Source organism: Rousettus aegyptiacus, unplaced genomic scaffold (assembly GCF_014176215.1).
Source record: "Rousettus aegyptiacus isolate mRouAeg1 unplaced genomic scaffold, mRouAeg1.p scaffold_m13_p_10, whole genome shotgun sequence".
Lineage (NCBI taxonomy): Eukaryota > Metazoa > Chordata > Mammalia > Chiroptera > Pteropodidae > Rousettus > Rousettus aegyptiacus.
The window spans coordinates 332704-350966 of record NW_023416285.1 but is presented as its reverse complement, the minus strand read 5'-3'; the positions used below and the strand labels follow the sequence as shown (position 1 = coordinate 350966).

Here is an 18263-nt window from a genome sequence, read left to right as displayed (position 1 = left end):
CCTGGCCGGGCCGCCCCGGCCTGGTCCGGTCAGCCTTCCGGGTCCCCCCACCCTCCCGGTGCGCCCGCTGCGTCTCCGGCCACCTCACCCCGGCCCGGTCCGGTCCGCCAGGCCCACCTCCGTTCCGCAGGCAGGGACGGCCGCCCCTGGCACGGCGCACACCGCCTGCCCCCGCAGCCGCAGCCTCACCTGACCCCGCAGCCGCCGTTCCGGCACCCGCGTCGCTGACGGGGCACCTGCCCCCGGGCCGGGACTGCAGCTCTCTGCCCCGCGGACCCACCGGGCGCTGCGGCGACCGAACAAGGGGCGCTGGGGGCTCCGGGCGCGGTCCTCCTGCGCGGCGAGAGCGCAAGGCGCGCCCGCTCGCCTCAGCGCTCGCACCTTCCGGAAGGCTGTGGCTGTGGCGGGAGCGGCGCGCGCCCTGGTGCGCAGGCGCGGGGCTGCGCGCTGGTGTTTGCGCAGGCGCAGAGTCGCCGCCCTGGGGCCGGCGCCGGAAGCCCCGTCGCTGCCTCGCGTGGGCGGCGCGTGGCCTGGGCGTCGCGGCGACAGCGGCGGGCGCGCGCGCCATGGCCAGCTGGGTGTTCTGCAATCGCTGCTTCCAGCCGCCCCAGCAGACGCTGTGCTTCAGCCTGACCAGCTGCGGCCACGTGTACTGCGATGTCTGCCTGGGCAAAGGTGGGCAGGGCGGGCGGACGTCTGCGGGGAGAGCGGGAGGGACCACCCCCCGTCCCCGTGGTGGCGAGGGTCAGGCTGGGGGGCGCGCCCCCAGGGCGCAGCCGAGGAGGCCGTGACCTGGGCTCTGAGGTGCGGAGGGAGGGCGAGGCAGGTCCTGAGGGGGGTTCCCTTCTCAGTCCAAGCTGCAAGGGGGGTCGTTCCACATAGGCAGTGGGGGAACACCCAGGAGACTCGAGGTTGCCCAGCGGGGTGGCAGAGCTGGCACTGTTGGAATCCACAATTCTGAGGTCACTTCTCCAGCGGTGATGGTTTTCCTGGATCTCATTTGCAAAGACAGTTGGGTGTGGGCTGGGTGTGCTGACCATGCTGCCCGGGGTGACAACGACGGGAGGCTGCCCCATTCACGGGTAGACCTGTGCTCCAGGCCGATAAGTGAAGAACGGAAGTTTGGGGTGGGGAGGAGGTGCATAGCCCAGGTTGAGGGGCTCTGCTGCCCCTACACAAGGAGCTGGCAGCAGGGGGGTGAACAGTGGGAGGGGGTTCTGAGTTTCCTGGTGGCACTGCGCGCTCTGGGGTGCAGGCTGTGGCATGGCAGAAGGTGCCAATGTGGGGCGCAGAAGGCTGATGTTAGCACCAGACCCACAGAGGTGCAGTTTCCATGGTGATAACTGGAGTTTCAGAGAGAGGAAGATGGCAAAATAGATACTATAGTCGCTGTGGATGTGGGGCAAAGACGTGTTAACCTTTCATTCTCAAGTCCTAACATTGCCTTGCTGTAGCAGGAGCTCAGTAAATACTTATAAAATGTTTGACCCGTGAGTGGATGGGTGAGCTGTCCTCGGTGTTGCAGGAGTGAGCACCAGGGGCCAAAACAAAGCTTATTTTATCTGTTGGGGGGGGGGTGCTATTTTCAAAGTAAGATATCTCTATGGAATCTAATTGTAAGAAATATCTGGGATTGATTTAAGTGTAAGTACTTTTGATCTTTATGGTTGCTATTTTGGGGCATATTTGCAAGACAGGAAAAAAAGGATTATTATATAAATTTTTTCATACCCACAGTCTCATCTACTGTCTGAACATGAGAAACATAAGTGCTATAATCCTGTATGTTTTTTGAAGACGCATTATAATCTAAAGGCTACATGTATATATATTTAAAAGTATTACTTACAATAATGTAATAAAATTTGCTTTTCTTTTATAGGTAAAAAGGATGAATGTTTGATTTGTAAAGTTCCTTGTCATACGGTTTTACTTTCAAAACATGTAAGTCGAAGTCTGTAGTACCTGAATATTGATCACAGTGTTTCCTTTTAAACTTGAGATTTAATTTTTAGTCATTTATGGTCTCTAAAATTTTCATTCATTTTGCTAGGTTACCTGGAAGAGTTTACAAGATTTCTAAGTAGTCAAAGTACAATTAGGGTTTGGTTTTGAACACCTCATACAACTTTCTTTCTTAAGTGTAAATTGGCATGTTTGTAAGTTTGCTATGCTGTGTTCCCGGAAATGAAAATGGGTTGAGCAGATTTCTTCTATACAGTACAAGCTCCTTAACAAGGTGACAAAGTTCAGTTTTTCTTCGGGGTTATATCTAGTTAAAAGGGTTAGAGAAAAGTAAGTTTAAATTGATTACTATTGCAGTAGGCTTAAAATAAGGCCTTTTGCTCTGTAAAATATATCGGTTTAACTTTTTTGGTTTAAATTTAGTTGCAAATAATTGTTCTCTTTACATTTAAGCTCCAGGGTATGTATTTGATCTGATGTTTTAATCCATAACAATCGCTTTTTTTCTGATTACAAATATAATACAAAGTTACACAAAGTGCAAATAATACAGAAGATGCTAGTGGGGGATGTGGAGGTCCCCCAGATCCTGCCTGCCATAGACTGACAGCCAGGCATGGATGTACCTGCTGTGTGTGTGTCGCTGTGATTTATCTTCTTATGAAACTGTTATGTTTTTCCAGTTGACATACTTTGGGCACACCCCACTCTTTAAATCTGACTACATAGTTTTTTACTGTTTTCCTACTGGTAAACCTTTTGTTTTTGTTTTTGTTTTGTTTTTCACTATTTCAAACAATCTTATAGTGAACATTTTTTACCAGTATCTCTGCACACTTGCAAGAATATTTATGTAGCATAAATTTCTAGAAGCAGGAATGCAAAGACAAAGATTCAAACCTTTAATAGAGAATGCCTTGTTTTCCTTCGAATGTGTCCATTTAAATTCTCAGCCACAGTGCCTGTGTCTAGTACTTGCATGGCTGGTCAGGCTTATAGGAGAGGGAGGGGGGCCCCTCGCCTAGCTCTGCCTCCCTGGGATGAATGTTTAGTCCATTTATTTTCTTTCTCGTCTTCCAGTAAATACATTTAAAACCATCTATTTCCTTCTGGTCACTGCCATTCCACGTGACTTTGAATATTGCTTTTCTTATTTCTAATCAGTCTCCAATCTCTCTACTTCTTTTTTTAACTCAAGAATTATTTGGAAGAATATGCTTCAATTTCTAAGTGGTTAGATTTTATCTTCACTATCATTTTTGTGGCAAAGTTTTAGTTTTATGACACTGTAGCCAAAAAATATGGCTAGGTGGTTTCTTGTTTTAATTATCGAGGCTTTCATTATGGCTTAGTACATGGCAATTGTCCATGTCCTCTGGGTGTCTGACAAGTGTAGATACTGTCCTCTGTGAGTGTGCTCTGAGAGAGGAATGTCGCTGAAAAGGCAGAGGTCCTTCCTGACCCTTTTTCTCCCACGGCGCGTTCTAGCCCCCTAGGGACGTCTGTGGCTCATCAGTAGTCCCCTCATGGTCCTGCCTCTCCCTGTCCCCACGGCCCCTCCCCCAGGGAACCGTCCACCTCCAGCTCCCCTCGCTTCTCTCCCTGCAGCCCGAGGGACCTGCCTCCACATGGGCCACAGCTCCCAGCCCTCCAGGAGTAAAATCCCAGCCCCCTCCATGGCTCTGTGGCCTGGCCTCTGGTGGACACCTGGTCCCCAGGCCAGCAACTCTGACCTGCTGCAGCTCCTGGAGCCTGGCCCTGGCGTGTTCTCTGTCCACCCCCCCCCCGCCCCCCGCTACTGCCCTCAGGTCTGCTGCAGTCCCGTGTCGCATGGCTGCTTTGACCCTCAACGCCAGGGCACAGTGGGTATACATGCTCTTTGCCTGTTCTGGGGTGTCCCTGCCGCCCTGGGGTCATTTTTTGGGTTCCTTTTGTCATATCCTTTAGTGAGGCCTGTTGGTGAGAACTTCTCAAATTATCGAAAGGCCTGCCTTCATCGCGAGGCGTGTTTTCACCGGGCTGAGAATTCTTATTGAAAAGGAATGCTTTCTGTGGCTCGGGCAACGCCGCTCCTGCCTATCCTTGTGTTTTCACAGTTTGTCCGTTGTGTGTACAGTTACCCTGCTGGGCTTCTCGGAGACGCGGCAGTCTGTCCAGTGACGTCAGTTGTTGGATGAGAGGCTCTTGGCCATTCTGCTCCATACACTCACTCCCACACGGGGTCTCTGTCCTGTAGAATGAAGTCACACCTGCCCGTCCTGCTCAGGGCCTCTCGCAAGTAGAATGACTGATGCCCACCCACCGAGGCAGGGCACCTTGTTCATCAGCGACAGCATTTCCCATTGCTTCCTGCCATCCTCTGTTGGGGGCACTCCCCCATTTTCTGTTACCTGGGGAGGAGGCTCTGACATGTGGGCCATGGACCTGGGCGGCAGGTTGGGTGGTGCAGGGCAGGGCTTGGGTGTCCGGCGCCCCTGCGCCTGTCGTGGCCGGGTCCTCACAGCTGCGCAGATGCTCCCTCTGAGGCCTGGGAGCGGGTCCTGGGGCCGCTTCACCTGCCAGACCACTCTGCCCTCTCCAGGTGCCCCTGTCAGGCCTTGGCCCTTGAAGGGGTCATTCCTCCTTTCTGCCAGAGGTCTACTTCCCCCTAAATTTAGTTTTACTGTCATTCCCGTGGAGTTTGGGGAGCACAGGCAGGTTAAACACATGCTTGTGTCACACTCCCAGTTCTGAAGCAAAGACCAGACTGCAGGGGGCATGAGGCCCTCCTGTGTCGCCTCAGCCTGGCACGTGTCCCCGTGGGGCCTGCCGGGTTCTCGCCTTCTGTGTCTGGTTTAGGGCAGCTCCTCCCACATCCTCACGGGACCCCCGTAACCCTCCCTCTGCCAGAGCCTTTCTGACGGGGGTGGGTCTCTCGTGACAGCTGAGGACGTGTGGCCCGGAGGGCTCCGCCAGCTGCCAGGCTACGCAAGCCTGCCATCCTCGGTGGTGGCGGTACGGCCCTCACCCCGTAACCCTGGGCAGCCAGGAGGTGGGCGGCCCCCCAGAGCCCTTGGAGACAGTTGGGGAGGCGCTGGCCGCCGCGTCCCCGAGGTGCACTCTGGCGGGCGAGCGCGTGGGAGGCGGCGGACGGGACAGCGCTTTCGTTCTCTCCCAGACGGACGCGGGCATCCAGGCCCTCTTCGCGGGCATAGACAGTCTGTGCAGGAAGTACTCCAGGGAGACCGCCCAGGTGAGTGCGCCCGGCGTGGGAGGGTCCCCGCCCGCCGTGGGGTGGCAGGCGCCTCCTGCCCCTGCGCCATCTTCACTGCGGCGACGCCGTTGCCTCTGCTCTGCTGCTGCTGCTTGTGTCCTTGCCCTGGTTGGCTCACGGTGTCATTTGATCAGGATGCCCCGCTTTGAGGGGGACCTCAGAATCTTGGGTTTGGACGCGCCCCCAGGGTCGAACTGTCTGCGTTCCGGCAGCAGCTGCCTCTGATACTGTCCTTTTCTGAGGGTCACCAGGCCGCGGCGTGTGACTCCTGAGCCTTCCCACTCGGGCACACTCTCCCCGACCCCGGCCTGGCAGGCTGTGACCTGAGCTGCCCAGTCTGCCCTGCCCGCCCTTCCCACCACCTGGATGTCTGGGAAGCTCCCTGGAGGGGAGGGGCCCTGCCGCTTCCATTACCGCTGCAGCCCGCGGCCCGCACAGTCCGAGGGACAGCACTGCTCGCCCTGCCGTCCTCAGCCCGTTAGCGGGTCATTCTCTGGGAGGCTGCTGCCTGGCTCCGCCCCCATGGTGGCATGGCTGTCCCCTGTCATCCTGGAGACCCCAAGGGGAGACATGGATGCCCTAGGACATAGCGTCAGCACAGAGCGGGTGCCAGGCAGGACCGACTTCACAGTGGGACCCTCTCTCAGGCCAAGTCCAATGGGGCCCAGAAGCTGGCGTGTTCATGAGCTGGGGCAGGTCCTCCCCCACGACCTTCGGGACCACGGGCAGCCTCACTCCTGGAGCAGCGCTGCCGAGAAAGGGCCCTGTCAGACGCCCCCCAGGGCCTCGGGCTGCGTCAGGAGAAGGCGGGGCCGACCAGTCCTGCGTCTCGGACCACGAGCCCCGCGCAGAGTGAGAGCCATGCAGGGGGCTGCGGGTGACCCCCAGCTGCGCCGCACCATCTCAGCTCTCCCAGGCAACAAGCGGGGTGTCCAGAGACCTCGTGGCGAGGGAAATCGCAGTTCGTCATTTATGTCAACATGTTGGCTTTGCTGTTGTGCTTATGTAACGTTTTAAGTTTTTCTTGGTATGAACTCCCCGTGGGGTAAACGCTGACCAAGGAGGCCCACGTAAGACAAGCTCTCTGGGGCCTCAGTACCCTCAAGCCAGCTGAGGCCGAAACCGTGAGCCTGGGGGCCACCCGGCGCCCGTCAGCCCTCACATCCTCAGGAAGGGGCAGAGGTCGGGGGCTGTGGAGAGGGTGTCAGTCATGCTTGCATGGTCATCGTCCTAGAGATGGCCGTGACCACAGAGGAGGCTCCGGGGACCCCCTGGGTCAGCGTCCTCCTTTCCATGGAAAGGAGGTCTTGGAAAACGTGTTGGTCTTGGAAAACGACCCCACTCTGACAGGTCACCGCCCACTGTTGGTCGCTTGTGCTGGTGCCCCCAGGAGCCAGTCCATCCTGTGTGTACTGCCATCATACAGGGTGGGCACCTAGGAATGCGGACACAGCTGGCCCTGGGGACCTAGGCTCGGCCACTGGCTCTGGGAAATTCTCGACTCTGCCGGTCAGTCTCATCCCACCCATCCCAGCCCTGGTCCGTATAGTAGTTTCATGGGGTCCTCGCTGGCGCTGATGGTCAGGAGGCCATCCCGTGTTGCCAGGGGAACAGTGCTCTGTGATCGGCCCGCGTGGGTCACGTCCCTCCCATGGCCAGGGTCCAGAGCGCCACCGAAGGCTCGCGGGAGGGGACAGCGCAGCCCTCGGCGTCCTGCTGTGGTCTGTGGCGCATGCGACCCTCACAGCGTTTGCGTTCGAGCACCCTGCTACGCTCGTCCCCCGGGCCTGCTCCCGGCACAGGCGGTGCCCTGTCCAGGGGGGCGGGCGCAGGACGCCGGCGCGGGGGACGCAGAGCACGGCTGTGAGCCGGCTTCAGCAGCTGACGTCTGTTATCTCCTCAGATTTCAGAATTTCAAGAAAATCACCGGAAGAGACTGTTAGGCTTCTACAAAGAGAAGGTAAAGCCAGTCCCTTTTTTTGCCGCATCAAGCGTTAACCTGATTTCACATCAGACTTGTCACCCGATGCCACGTCTCAAGGCAGAGGGCCACTGGATGACATCTGTCTTGTGGCTCCTTGGCCCCTCGTACAGTGCTTGTCAGCCAAGTTGCTGCTGGGGCCCAGCCGTGTTCACTGGGCCAGCTTTATCTTGGAGCCTCATGCTGACCCGGGGTGTCCCCCAAACTCATGGGGCACTCAACAAACAGCTACTCTCACTGCTCTGGCTGGTCCTTACACAGGGATGCTCGAAATGCCTGTCGTTTGCCCTACAAACACCCTCCTCCCTCAATTTCCAAACTTAAGAAGGGTAACGAAGCTTCACTAGGAACTGTCATCAGAGCTTCGGCTCTGCCTCGGATTAGGCCTTCCAGGGGGACGGCAGACGCAGGGCAGAGGAGGGCACAGGGTCGAGGTCAGCCCGGAGGGGCTGGGGGCCACCCCACCGACACAACCCTTGGGCTATGCCACGCAGAGCCCGCCCCACAAGACACGCCCCACAGGACAGGGGACGCCCCACGGGCCAGGGCATGCCCCACGGGACAGGGGACGCCCCACGGGCCAGGGGACACCCCACGGGACAGGGGACGCCCCACGGGACAGGGGACGCCCCACGGGACAGGACACGCCCCACGGGACAGGACACGCCCCACGGGACAGGGGACGCCCCACGGGACAGGACACGCCCCACGGGACAGGGGACGCCCCACGGGCCAGGGGACGCCCCACGGGCCGTGCTCGCCCAGCCGGGAGACACCAGGGCTGCGGGGCGCGGCGGCCGCTAGGTCTCCGTTCGGCCGCACCACTGTCCGTTGTCCCTAGAACCTCCGAGCGTTGTGGAGTAAGAGGAGGCAGCCTGGCCTTGAAGCCACAGATCTTTGTGTCCCCCTCGAGAGTGGAAGCCGCCTGGCATCCATCCTGTAGCCCCTGCCACCTCTCTGTGTGGCCACGGCAGGTGTCAGGGTGGTACAGGCCCTCGGGCCCAGCCAGCCCGGTGCTTGATGCCTCCTGCCAGCTTCCTTGGTCACATGCCCCGGGCCATGGGTCTGCACAGAGGTGGACGAGCCTGAGGAGCTGAGTCCCGGCCCAGCCCGGCCCCGTGGGCGGTGTCCACAGGGCTGTCCAGTGTGCTCCGCCTGGCCAAACCCCATCTGCCCCGTCCTAGGCTCCCGGCCCCACCTCGCCTGTCTTCCCTGTTTGTCCTCACAGCGACCAAGGGGGCGGGTGGCATTAACCACGTCTACAGAGGCAAGCGTAGGGGTGAAGGTCTGTGGCCCTCTGGAGTTCTCACAGCTGGCACGTGGCCAGGCTGGAACCCAGGTCCTGACCTGCTTCAGACACGAGCACACTGAGGCCCGCGGACTGGCCAAGGTCGGGGCCGGGTGCCCAGGTGAGGGCCCGGGGACTGACGGACACCCCAGCTCGGCTCCCCGGGCGCTGGCGGTGCCGGGCCTGGCGCCCGCCCACCTACAGAGCACAGGAGGCCACTCCGTGACAGGTTCTGATCCAGGCGTGGGGAGGGAGAAGGCCCGCGTGTGTCCCTCCCGCTGCCAGTCGCCTGCCCAGTTTGGCGGGCAACCGAATGTCCTTTTGTTCTGTTCAGATTTCTAAGCTGGAAGATTCCCTCAGGACGTCCATGCTGCGGATGGAGAAGCTGCAGAGGTAGGTCCCCTGGCTGCAGAGCTGAGCCCCCAGCTGTGCCATTAGGCCCCCGGGGACACACACGCGGTCCCACTGGCCCGTCTCCATGAGGTGCCATAGCAAGGGAGCAGGAGGAAGCTCTGCGTTCACCAGAAACGCTGCCAAAGCAGAAACGAGGTGGGAAGCTAGGGGGGAAACGCGACAGGAAAGAAACGGTGCAAAAGCGCGAGTGGCCCCGGGGGCGGGGGCGGAGACGGGGGGGGGGGGGGGAGGGAGGGGCGAGGTCCCCGGGTGGCGGGAGGGGCCGCCCCGGGCCAGCGCCTGTGCGGTGTGAGAGGGCACCGCGGCCCGGGCCAGGTGGGGCCAGGTGAGGCGGCAGCGCAGACGCGGTGCGCGCGCCCCGCCGTGGGGCTCCCGCCGCGCCGGCGTGGGGGGCGGCGCGCGCTGTGCGGGTCCCCGGGACACGCGGCCCGCCGGGCCCTGGACTTCGAGGCTCTGCGACCGTTAAATCACGCGCAGCCCCGCTCTGCCCAGCTCTCCTGCTCGCACTCCATCGAGCTCTTTCGACTGCTCTGTTTAAGACTTCTGGAACGTTCCCGGTCACTTTCACTGCTGCGTTGCCTGTGACTTTTGTGCCTCACCGGCAGTTTATTTCCTAGACCTGAAATCCTCGGAAGGCCAAACCTTTGCGTCTTCCTCGGCTCTTGATCGAGGCGGAGCATTTGTGGCCTGCCGGCGAGTGGCGGGCCCTCACGGGGACTCGCCAGGGCGCAGCTGGCACGGCCCGTGTTCCCCCGCGGGGAGGAGCCTGTGCACCACCCGGCCGGGCTCCCCTCCCCAGCCACATCTGCCCCGCCCACCACCCGCCCACCTGGGCAAGCGCAGGTCCCACGGTGCAGGCGGTGCCGGCGGCGCTGCCACCCGTTGTCGCAGGCTGTCTCTGGGGGAGAAGCGCCCTCCCACGCTCCGGCTCCTGTAGAGCCGTTTGCAGGCAGAAGGGAGTGCCCTGCGGGGCAGCTGAGCCCCGCACTGCCCTGCGGTCAGTCCCTGCTGTGTCCTCAAGGTCAGCCGCAGGCTGGGTGCCTGTGGGGGGGGGGGGGGGCGGGGTCCGGGAGAGCACTGGCATTGGGAAGGAAAGTTTTGTGGTTTAATGAATACTTTTTTCCATCTGTTTAGTGCAAGGTCATTGCAAGAAACAGTGAGAAACGCAGTGCTGAGTACGTGAGGTCAGGCCTGCGAGGGAGGGGTGGGCGGGCGCCGGGAGCAGGCAGGGCGCGCTGACGCTGGGCTGTGCCTCCACAGCCCCCGCGGCCAGGCCCGGCGAACGGCTGCTCCTGCCCCCTGCATCCCCGGCCTACGGAAGGTGTGTGTGGTGGCAGGGCTGGTCGGGGACTTTGGGGATGCGGCTGGGCGACATTTCTAAGCGGCACACACCCTTCTTTGACATCCTACATTCACCCCTTCCCTTCGCCCTCCAAATCCCCAAATCCTGGACACTCGGCAACACCTGGCACAGGCCCCCGGGGCCCACCCCTCCCGCTCTTGGCCTTCCTCGCAAGCCCCAGAGCCAGGGGTGTGGCCCAGGCTCGCTGGTCACAGCTCTGTCCCCGGGGCTGCTTTAGGAGTGGTCACGTGACCTGGGCTGGAACAGTGGTGTCGCCCCAGACTCCATCCTCTGCCATCAGGATGGCGACAGACGCGGCACAAGGGGCAGGGCGGGGTGGCCACCGTGCCGGTGGCCCCTGGGCTGCGTGCGCCTCCACCTTTGCTGTCTTCTGAATGGCGGGAGTTGGGGCACGTGCGAGGCGGAAGGCCCCGCGTGTGTCCTCCTGGCAGCCCGGCCTCTGGCGTGGCGCGTGCAGCAGACCCGACTGGTTTGGTCCCCCGCCCCACTTCGTCCTGTGTCCTACCCTTTCCTCCCATGGGGATGCCCAGACCACGGCTCCTTCCCAGCCTTTGGGCACTAAGTTAAGGAACGACGTCTGCTGAGCTCGGACCATGAGCATGTCGGCCGAGCAGCACAGGGGACCGACGTGAGCCAGATGCCACAGTCGTGAGGCTGGGCTGGACCCAGAGGGGCCCAGAGCCCGGCCAGAGGAGGGGGCTTCCCGGCACGGGCTTCAGAGCCCGGCCGTCCGCTGTCACCAGAGGCCTCCGTGTCCCCTGGCAGTGTGGTTTTACAGATGGTGACAGTGCGGGGGGGGGGGGGGGTCTAAGAAGGGAAGTGTCTGGGCGGGGCCTGTGGTTTGCCGAGGAGGTGCGGGCGTGTCCGCTCCGGATCTGGGCACACCCACTACAGAGAGGCCCCAGGCCCGGCGGTGCATCCCCCTGCTCATTTTACAGAGTGGAGCCCATGGACGTGGACCTCACCCCCTCCCCGAGAAGGGTAAGCCCCCCCACCCTCGTGCTGCCGAGTTCCTGGACACGTGGCACCTGGCGTCTCTCGGCGCTAGGAAACGTCACCATTCGTGTCACGACCTGATCGATGAGAGGCGGGCGGCATGCTGGCGTGTGCCGGCACACGCCTCCCACCCCAGGTCCCCTAGCAGCCTCTGTCCCCTAACACTGCCACCCTCGGTGCCCGGCATGCTCCAGCCCTGCGGGTGGCTGCACCGCGCCCCGTCACTCACACGTGGGTTTCCAGGGGACAGCCCTGTGCGCCGACAGTGGGGGTTGTCAGGGTTTTAAACTTTCTGACGCCAGCCGAGGACTTCTGAAATTATCGGAAGCACTTCGTCCTTCGTCCACTCACTGCCGTGGGCACCGTAGGGGATACCCGTCCTCACGACATCTGCGTCCCAGGCAGGCCCGGCCGCCAGGGGTGTGTCAGGCTGGCTCGGGGCCGCGTCCCCAGTGAGCGGGGGATGCGCGCGCCGCTCAGCACCACTTCGGAGCTTCGTCGGCCCTTCTCTTTACCTTCTTAGCTGGAGGTGGCTGCCGGCCCGGCCAGGATCTCTCTGATCAGCCCCCCGCAGGACGGACGCATGGGTAAGCCAGAGTCCCGACGGCCAGCGCCCGCCCTGCGGCGTCTCCCTGGGAGGGGGCACAGGGCGTGTGGTCGCTCGTCGGCCAGCGCCGTGTCACAGCCTCTGGGCGAGCGGGCACAGGCAGCCGTGGCTTCTGAGCCATGTGGTCCCATCCGGGACACACAGCCGTGCCTCAGGCACTCCGGGGAGACCGGGTGTCATGGTCCCGACAGTGGCGTCTTACCCTCCTAGGAGTCAGGTGTTTCTAGTTTAAGTTCGTGAGGTGGAAATCTGTGTCAGACGCATCCAGTGGCAATGCTTTGCTGAGCTGAAATCATGGGATGCGGGAAGCGCACGGGTCAGGAGGAGCAGGGGCTGAGCAGGCGGAGCCGTGGGGGCGGGACGTCTTCTTGCCTAACACCGCCTGGCCTTCACGTTTGACTCTGTCGCTGCAGGCGGCGTCTCCCTCTCCCGCGGCAGCCCCAGCCCGCAGCACCTCAGCCTGCCACCCACTTCCCAGGCGCTCAGGTAGGTCTGCTTGGCCCCTCAAAGACACCAGAAGTGGGGCACGGCAACGGAGCGCCCCACAGGCCGGCCCCCTGGAGGGGCCCTCAGCGGTTCAGCGCTGCTTCCAGCCTCTTCCACGTTCTCCAGAGTCACACCGTGCGGGCCACTTGGTACCTCCCTCTCTGAAACTAAACTAGAACTGGGACCCGAGAGCCCTGGAGTGACCACAGCGTTCGGTCACAGGGACAGAGTGGGATCCGCGGGCCGGCCAGGCCGGCAGGTGTGTGCAGAACACTGTGGGCAGTCGGCGAGCACACGGGCCCGTCTGTCCTTCCAAGGCCACTTACAGAGGAGAGGCAGGGCGGGTTGAGGTATGGGCCACTGTATACAACCCTTGACTAGACCTCGGCCCATTACCCCATGCCGCCACCTCAGGGGTGGGCCACAGCCCTGCTGCGTGCAGGAGTACACTGGCCGCCTCTGCATGGGGCCCTTTACTGAGCGCCAAAAGTCAGGTGGCCCCTCACCCCCACCTAATGTCCCTTAATGGCTTCTGATGCCAAAGGTCAAGTCCACACCTGAAAACCTGGCATCCAGCCAGAGCCCTCCAGCACCCCCAGCCACGCCTGTGCCCACCGCCCCTCGATTCCCGAGGCCATCCCCACCCGCCGCCTGAGCAGCCCGTTCCTGTGACAAGGCTGTGAGGCCTCTCCTCCCCGCTTCCCCAGGGGAGCCGGCCCCCCTGCTCAGGCCCCCTGATTGTAACTTTTGCCCTTGTCGGCATCGGGGGGGTGTCCAGTGGGACCGTCTGCTGACGGGCAGCCGTCCTCACAGGCCCTGCTCATGGTCCTCGGAGCCCAGGGAAGGCTTCCCACCTGCAGCTGCCCCTCGGGGCCATCCAGACACAACACGAGACCTTCCTCCTCCTGGGCACTCGGAACGTGTTTTTGAGTCAACACGTGTCCTGTAAAACTAAAATGCGGTCCGTGGTTGAATTTTCATGTTGCCAAAGTCATTCGCAGCATTGGTAATCGTGTTTGTTGCATTCACTGCTAGAAACGCAGCATTGCAGACGCCCTGCCATGGGCCGTCCCCGCGTCCTGCCCCCCCGGCAGCCGGCAGGATGGGAGGAGCGGGCACACCCAGCCTCGGAGGCTGCCTGGCCCCAGCACCCAGGCCACCCATCAGCATCTCGGGGCTGCTGCAGAGGCAGCGTTTAGGCAAGTGCACGTGCCAGACAGTGAGCAGACTCGCGGGACGCGAGCGGCCCAAACTCACATGTTCTCACAACCGTGTGTGTGAGCTTCCTGTCGCTAACTGAAAATGTGATGGCGTCCACGTGAGGGCCACTGTGGGTCACGGCTCAGTGCTTCCTCAGGGTCTGCCGGCCTCGGGGAGTCCCACTCCAGAGACGACACATCCACACCGTGTCTGCGGCTCTCCGGGTTTCCAGCCAGCTCACCAGCACAGCCACCTCAGGCAGCCGGCGGGACCGTCGGCTTCCTCCCCATGCGGTGACCGGCCCGTGCGGCGATGCGGCGGAATAAAGCCTCTTCCTGGCCGTCTGGGGGCCGCGTGTGTGTGGTGTCCGGCACTGCTTCTGCCATGTCCCAGCACCACTCACGTACCGGCGTGCGGGCCGGGTGAGCATGGCGGGCGAGGCGTTCCGGGCCAGCCTTTTGGGGGCGCGGGGGGGCCTGGGACTGCGGCACGCTGAGCCCGCGGCAGAGCCCCGCACGCACACCTGCACGTGGCGATGCCCCGCACCCCGCGTGAGCTATCCGCGGCACCCTTCGGTCACGTGACACCGTTCATGTGACACTGTGTCCGATGACGACTGTGTCTCCAAATGGCTCTCTCTGTCGGGCGGGCGACATGCGCGCGTGGCTGGGAGGGCGATGCTCCCCCCACCCCACTCGTCAGGACCGCTCTGGGCTGGAAAGAAGCTTTGGTGTGGTTCCGCGTCACAGTCACCTGAAGCACGGTGTGCCTCACCTCACCCAGGACAGGGGTGTCACAGGGAGACCGAGGTGGCACCCGCTCGTGTTTGGAAAGCCACCGCAGGTTGCACTCTGCTCTAGGCAATGCTCCCGTCACATGAGCCCGGTGTCACACTTGTGGAAGGTGCGTGACCCGTGGACAGGTGTGCCGTCTGAGTTGACATGCGCGTGTGAGTCCGCTGTCCAGAAATCTCACAGTGGGTGTGCACAGTCTAGTCGGTTCCAGTCTCATAAATGTCTCAGTGTCGAACATGCCCGACTGGCACGTGTCCCTCCCCCTCCGTGCATGTTGACGGCACACACGCCAGGCTCCCTGTGAACCCACACAGTGAGCCTCCCGTCGGTGGCCCCCGTCCTCACCGCTGCACCCCACGTGATGGGACCCGCCAGGCTGGAAGACGGAGGCATCTGTGAAGGGCGAGGGGGCAGCCCGGCCTCGCCTGGGCACCCTCGAGAGCGGCCAGGGACGTGTGTGCGGTGCGCCCGGCGACGGGACCCGCAGCCGGCGTCGGTGGTTCCGGGCCGGTGGCCCGCGTCTGGAGCTCACTGCTCCTCCTGTCCCCTCGCCTCACCGCCCAGGCACAGGCCCTGACGCCACGTTTGCAGCACCTCTGTGGCTCTTTCCTCAATCGAGCTCCTATTCGGCCGGTCTGATCCGCCGGCGTCCGCACTCGTGACCGCCGCCCTGTCAGCTCAGGTCATCGCTGCCGTCGGCACGTCGGGTCCTCTTTCCAGTATTTGTCATTTGAAAAGCAAAATAAAATATGTCTAAATAACAGCGTGAACCCCGCTGCGGGCACAGATGACAGCCCAGCCAGCCCACAGCACTAGGTGTCGGCTGCCGTGTGGGGGCCCCATCTGGCCTGGGGCGGCAGCTGGGAGCCTCGGTGGGGACCCACGAGGGCACGAGCTCGTGGACATGAGCCAACCCGCGTCGAAGGTCGTCTGGTCAGCCCGCGGGAGGCGGGGGACGGGCAGCAGAGTGTCGAGTGGCCTCCGCCAGGCCCTGGGCCCTCCATGCTGCGTCCAGCGGTGGGAGCTGGGTGACAGCGCAGCGGTTCACGCGTGTGCGGGTGCGCCGGCAGCTGAGCTCCGTGTCAGGCCTGCTGCCCTCGCCCTCGCCCTGCTCCGCTCAGTGGCACGTGGCCCAGCGGCGGCGGTGCACTCAGGCCTTGGGGGTCGGGGGGGCCTGGACGTGCACGGCAGCCTCTCCCCGGTCACCTCAGGGCCTCGGGTTCTGGTCTGCAACCTTCCCGTCGCCTGCGTCTCATGGAGAATGTATTGGCTGTAGCGCAGCCGCCACACCGAGCGCCAGAGGCCACTTCTGGGGCTTCGTCGTTTCTTTGCAGCGTCTGCACGGTCGTGAGCCCAGCACCCGCGTCACGCCATGCCCCTGGCTTCAGCACAGGCGACCGTGAGCCCAGCCGCCGCATCGGGCCGGGCCCCTGGCTTCAGCGCAGGCGAGGCTCCTCATCTCCAGAAGGGCCAGTGTGAACGCGTCTCCTCGTGGCTCTTTCTTCGCTAAGCCTCTGAGTCGTGAGGGGCAAGCATGTGTAGACAAGAGCCGCTGCAGACACCCGTGGGGCGGCAGGAGATGCCCGCGGGGGGCCGCGAGGTGGGGAGTCTCCTGGCCATGATGGCCAGCCCATGAGCAAATCCATGCCCTTCAGGAAAATAATGGCCTCTCCTTCAGATTGACCAAACTTTGCTCCCTTGTCATGTTTGCTATTATTAACTGCTGCTAACGTGTGAATGCAGGGGGGAAACGGAGCTCTCTGAGTGCTGCTGGCGACCGCCCCTGACAAGCACCGGCCAGATCCTGCGGGTCACAGGCGGGGCTCAACTCAAACCCGCCCACGGGGCGCCTGCGCGGCTCCGGCCTGGGCACCAGAGGGCGCTGGACCGCACGCGCGGCGTCTGTATTAGCGTCAGGCCCGGCCGAGGGAGGAACCCCGAGGCGGGATGGTGACCTCGAGGTTCAGCTCCCACGAGCGGAGCGGACTGAAGAACGGCCCGCGTCCCCACCAGTGCGCCGCGCAGCACCTGTGGAGCGGGGCGAGGACACGCAGCGCAGGGACGGCGAGCGCCAGGCCGCCGCGCGCCCAGAAACCGCCCTACCGCGTGATCCGGAGCCCGCACGTGCCCAGGTCCCTGGTCGGTGCCGGCCTCCGCCGGCTCGCGGGGCAGGGCGGGGCCTAAAGGAGACCGGCGGGGTTGGTGCGGGCTGCGAGGCACATGCCGGCTAACATCGCCTGTCCCGGGAGCCCGATTCGCTTCAACGCACAGCACCCACTTCGTCCCCTCTAGAGGCTTTTATTTCTCACCCAGTGTTAATTACGAATGATACCTAGTCGGTCCAGCCCCAAGACTGAGCGAGGGGGAGGCAGTCCCCTCCCGCCACCTCACCTGGGGACCATCCAGCTTACACTCCCCGCCAGAACGCAGCTCAGCTCCTCCCAGCCCCTGCCCGGTGGGGTCAGACCCCTCGCTTGGGTTTGATGGGCACAGGACCACACTGGCAGGTCCAAGTGGGAAGTGAGCGACGCGGCCCCTACTGCCCCACCTCCCTGTCTCTGCGCCCCATCCTCCGTGCCTACGGCGGGGCACAAGAATGGGGACAGGGCTCGGCGAAGGGGGCCTCAAGTCCCTGACCCAGGAAGAGCAGGGGCGTCAGAGCCCCTGAGGGGCAGGACCCAGGCGGACGGCCCTGGGAGGGCGCTCGGCTGAGAGAGCAGGTGCATTTGGGGGGCGGGAAGGTCCAGGGGCGCTGACACAGGATGATGAATGTGGGCAGAGGCACAAAGGAGCACGTCTGCATCCTGCAGCCACCACGGAGGACCCCTCTCTGCAGGACGCCCGGCGCTCGGCCCTTCCCAGGCCCTTCGGCCCCCGACTGACCAGGACCCGTCGGCGGAGCGGGAGCGTGGGCAGGCGGCCAGCACAGCGCAGCCCTCAGCACACGCACGTGGCCGCTCCGAGCACAGAGCACAGAGGTCCCTTTGCACCCCGCGAAGGGCGGTTTTGAGCGAGAGCTGTCAGGAGGAGGAAGTTCCTAACGTGCTTAGGTGGTAGACTTGCGTCTCCGCACCCTGGCCCTGTGTCCTGCAGGACGGAGCCGCCCCCGGGCGCGTGCCCCTCCCGGGACCCAGACCCGGTCAGGCTGGCAGAGGACAGCGCCCACCAAGTCGGGCCCTGTGGCCTGAAGGTTCGCGGCCTTCCCTCCAGAGCTCACTGGACGTCGCCAGCCTGGTGCCGCCACCCTTGGCCGGTCGACAGCCCCCTGAGTGTCCCGCTCAGCTTTGTGCTCGCGGTCCCTGCCACTGTTTGTGCGAGTCAGCGCCCAAAACGCAGGAGAGGCCCCCGAGCGGGGCGGCCACCGCTGCAGATGCGCTCCCTGCCACAGCCGCCACCCTGCAGCCCAGAAACCACACATCACTCCGTGAGGGGCGCCCGGGGGCCGCGCAGGGTCCACCCCTCAGCCTCCGGTCTCCACCTTCAGTCTGAAGGAGTCTCGCACTGGAGGAACGCCGCAGGGCGAGGTGGAGGCCGAGAACCCCACCAGCACCACAGCGGACAGGGCCCGCATGCTGCACGCACGCTGCTCACGGGCTGCACACGCACTGCTCATGACTGCTCATGGGCTGCACACGCGCTGCTCACGGCCTGCACACGCGCTGGGTTCCCTCTGGGAGAGAAAAAGGCTCAGCTGCAGAAACATGGTGGCTGACCAGAGTTGGGGGCTCTGGAAACCTCGTAAATCCATTCTCAGAAAATGTGCTTCTCTAGTTGTAGAAACACTGTGGTGTGGCCTGGACCCACATTTGCCTGGTCCAGCTGCGTCACTGGGTGACTCGAGCCCCCGCAGGGGGTTGGCTGACTCAGGAGAGTGGCAGTGACGTGAGTCATCGTGACGCCGGCATCTTTGGAGGGG

At 62.8% G+C, this 18263-nt stretch overlaps 1 protein-coding gene across 2 annotated transcripts; it reads left to right on the top strand.

The window, feature by feature from the left end:
* Positions 1–566: 566 nt before the first annotated feature.
* Positions 567–13955, top strand: RNF212 (ring finger protein 212). 2 transcript variants are annotated; one of them, XM_016159187.2, is made up of 12 exons: positions 567–675; positions 1883–1944; positions 5123–5197; positions 7122–7178; positions 8822–8880; positions 10036–10076; positions 10162–10222; positions 11203–11245; positions 11784–11847; positions 12281–12353; positions 13389–13552; positions 13711–13955. In XM_016159187.2, the coding sequence occupies exons 1-12, from the start codon at positions 567–569 to the stop codon at positions 13848–13850; spliced, it is 948 nt and encodes a 315-aa protein (XP_016014673.2). In that variant the 3' UTR covers positions 13851–13955. The 2 variants fall into 2 exon arrangements, with proteins under 2 accessions (XP_016014673.2, XP_016014674.2); XM_016159188.2 differs by lacking the exons at positions 13389–13552; positions 13711–13955 and adding an exon at positions 13167–13327.
* Positions 13956–18263: the final 4308 nt, after the last annotated feature.

Bases quoted from the DNA above. Each gene is read 5' to 3' on its own strand.
- RNF212 (XM_016159187.2), top strand. From the start codon at position 567: ATGGCCAGCTGGGTGTTCTGCAATCGCTGCTTCCAGCCGCCCCAGCAG. The intron at 10,077-10,161 runs GTACGTGAGGTC...GTGCCTCCACAG, and splicing joins AGTGAGAAACGCAGTGCTGA to CCCCCGCGGCCAGGCCCGGC. The intron at 12,354-13,388 runs GTAGGTCTGCTT...ATTCACTGCTAG, and splicing joins CCCACTTCCCAGGCGCTCAG to AAACGCAGCATTGCAGACGC.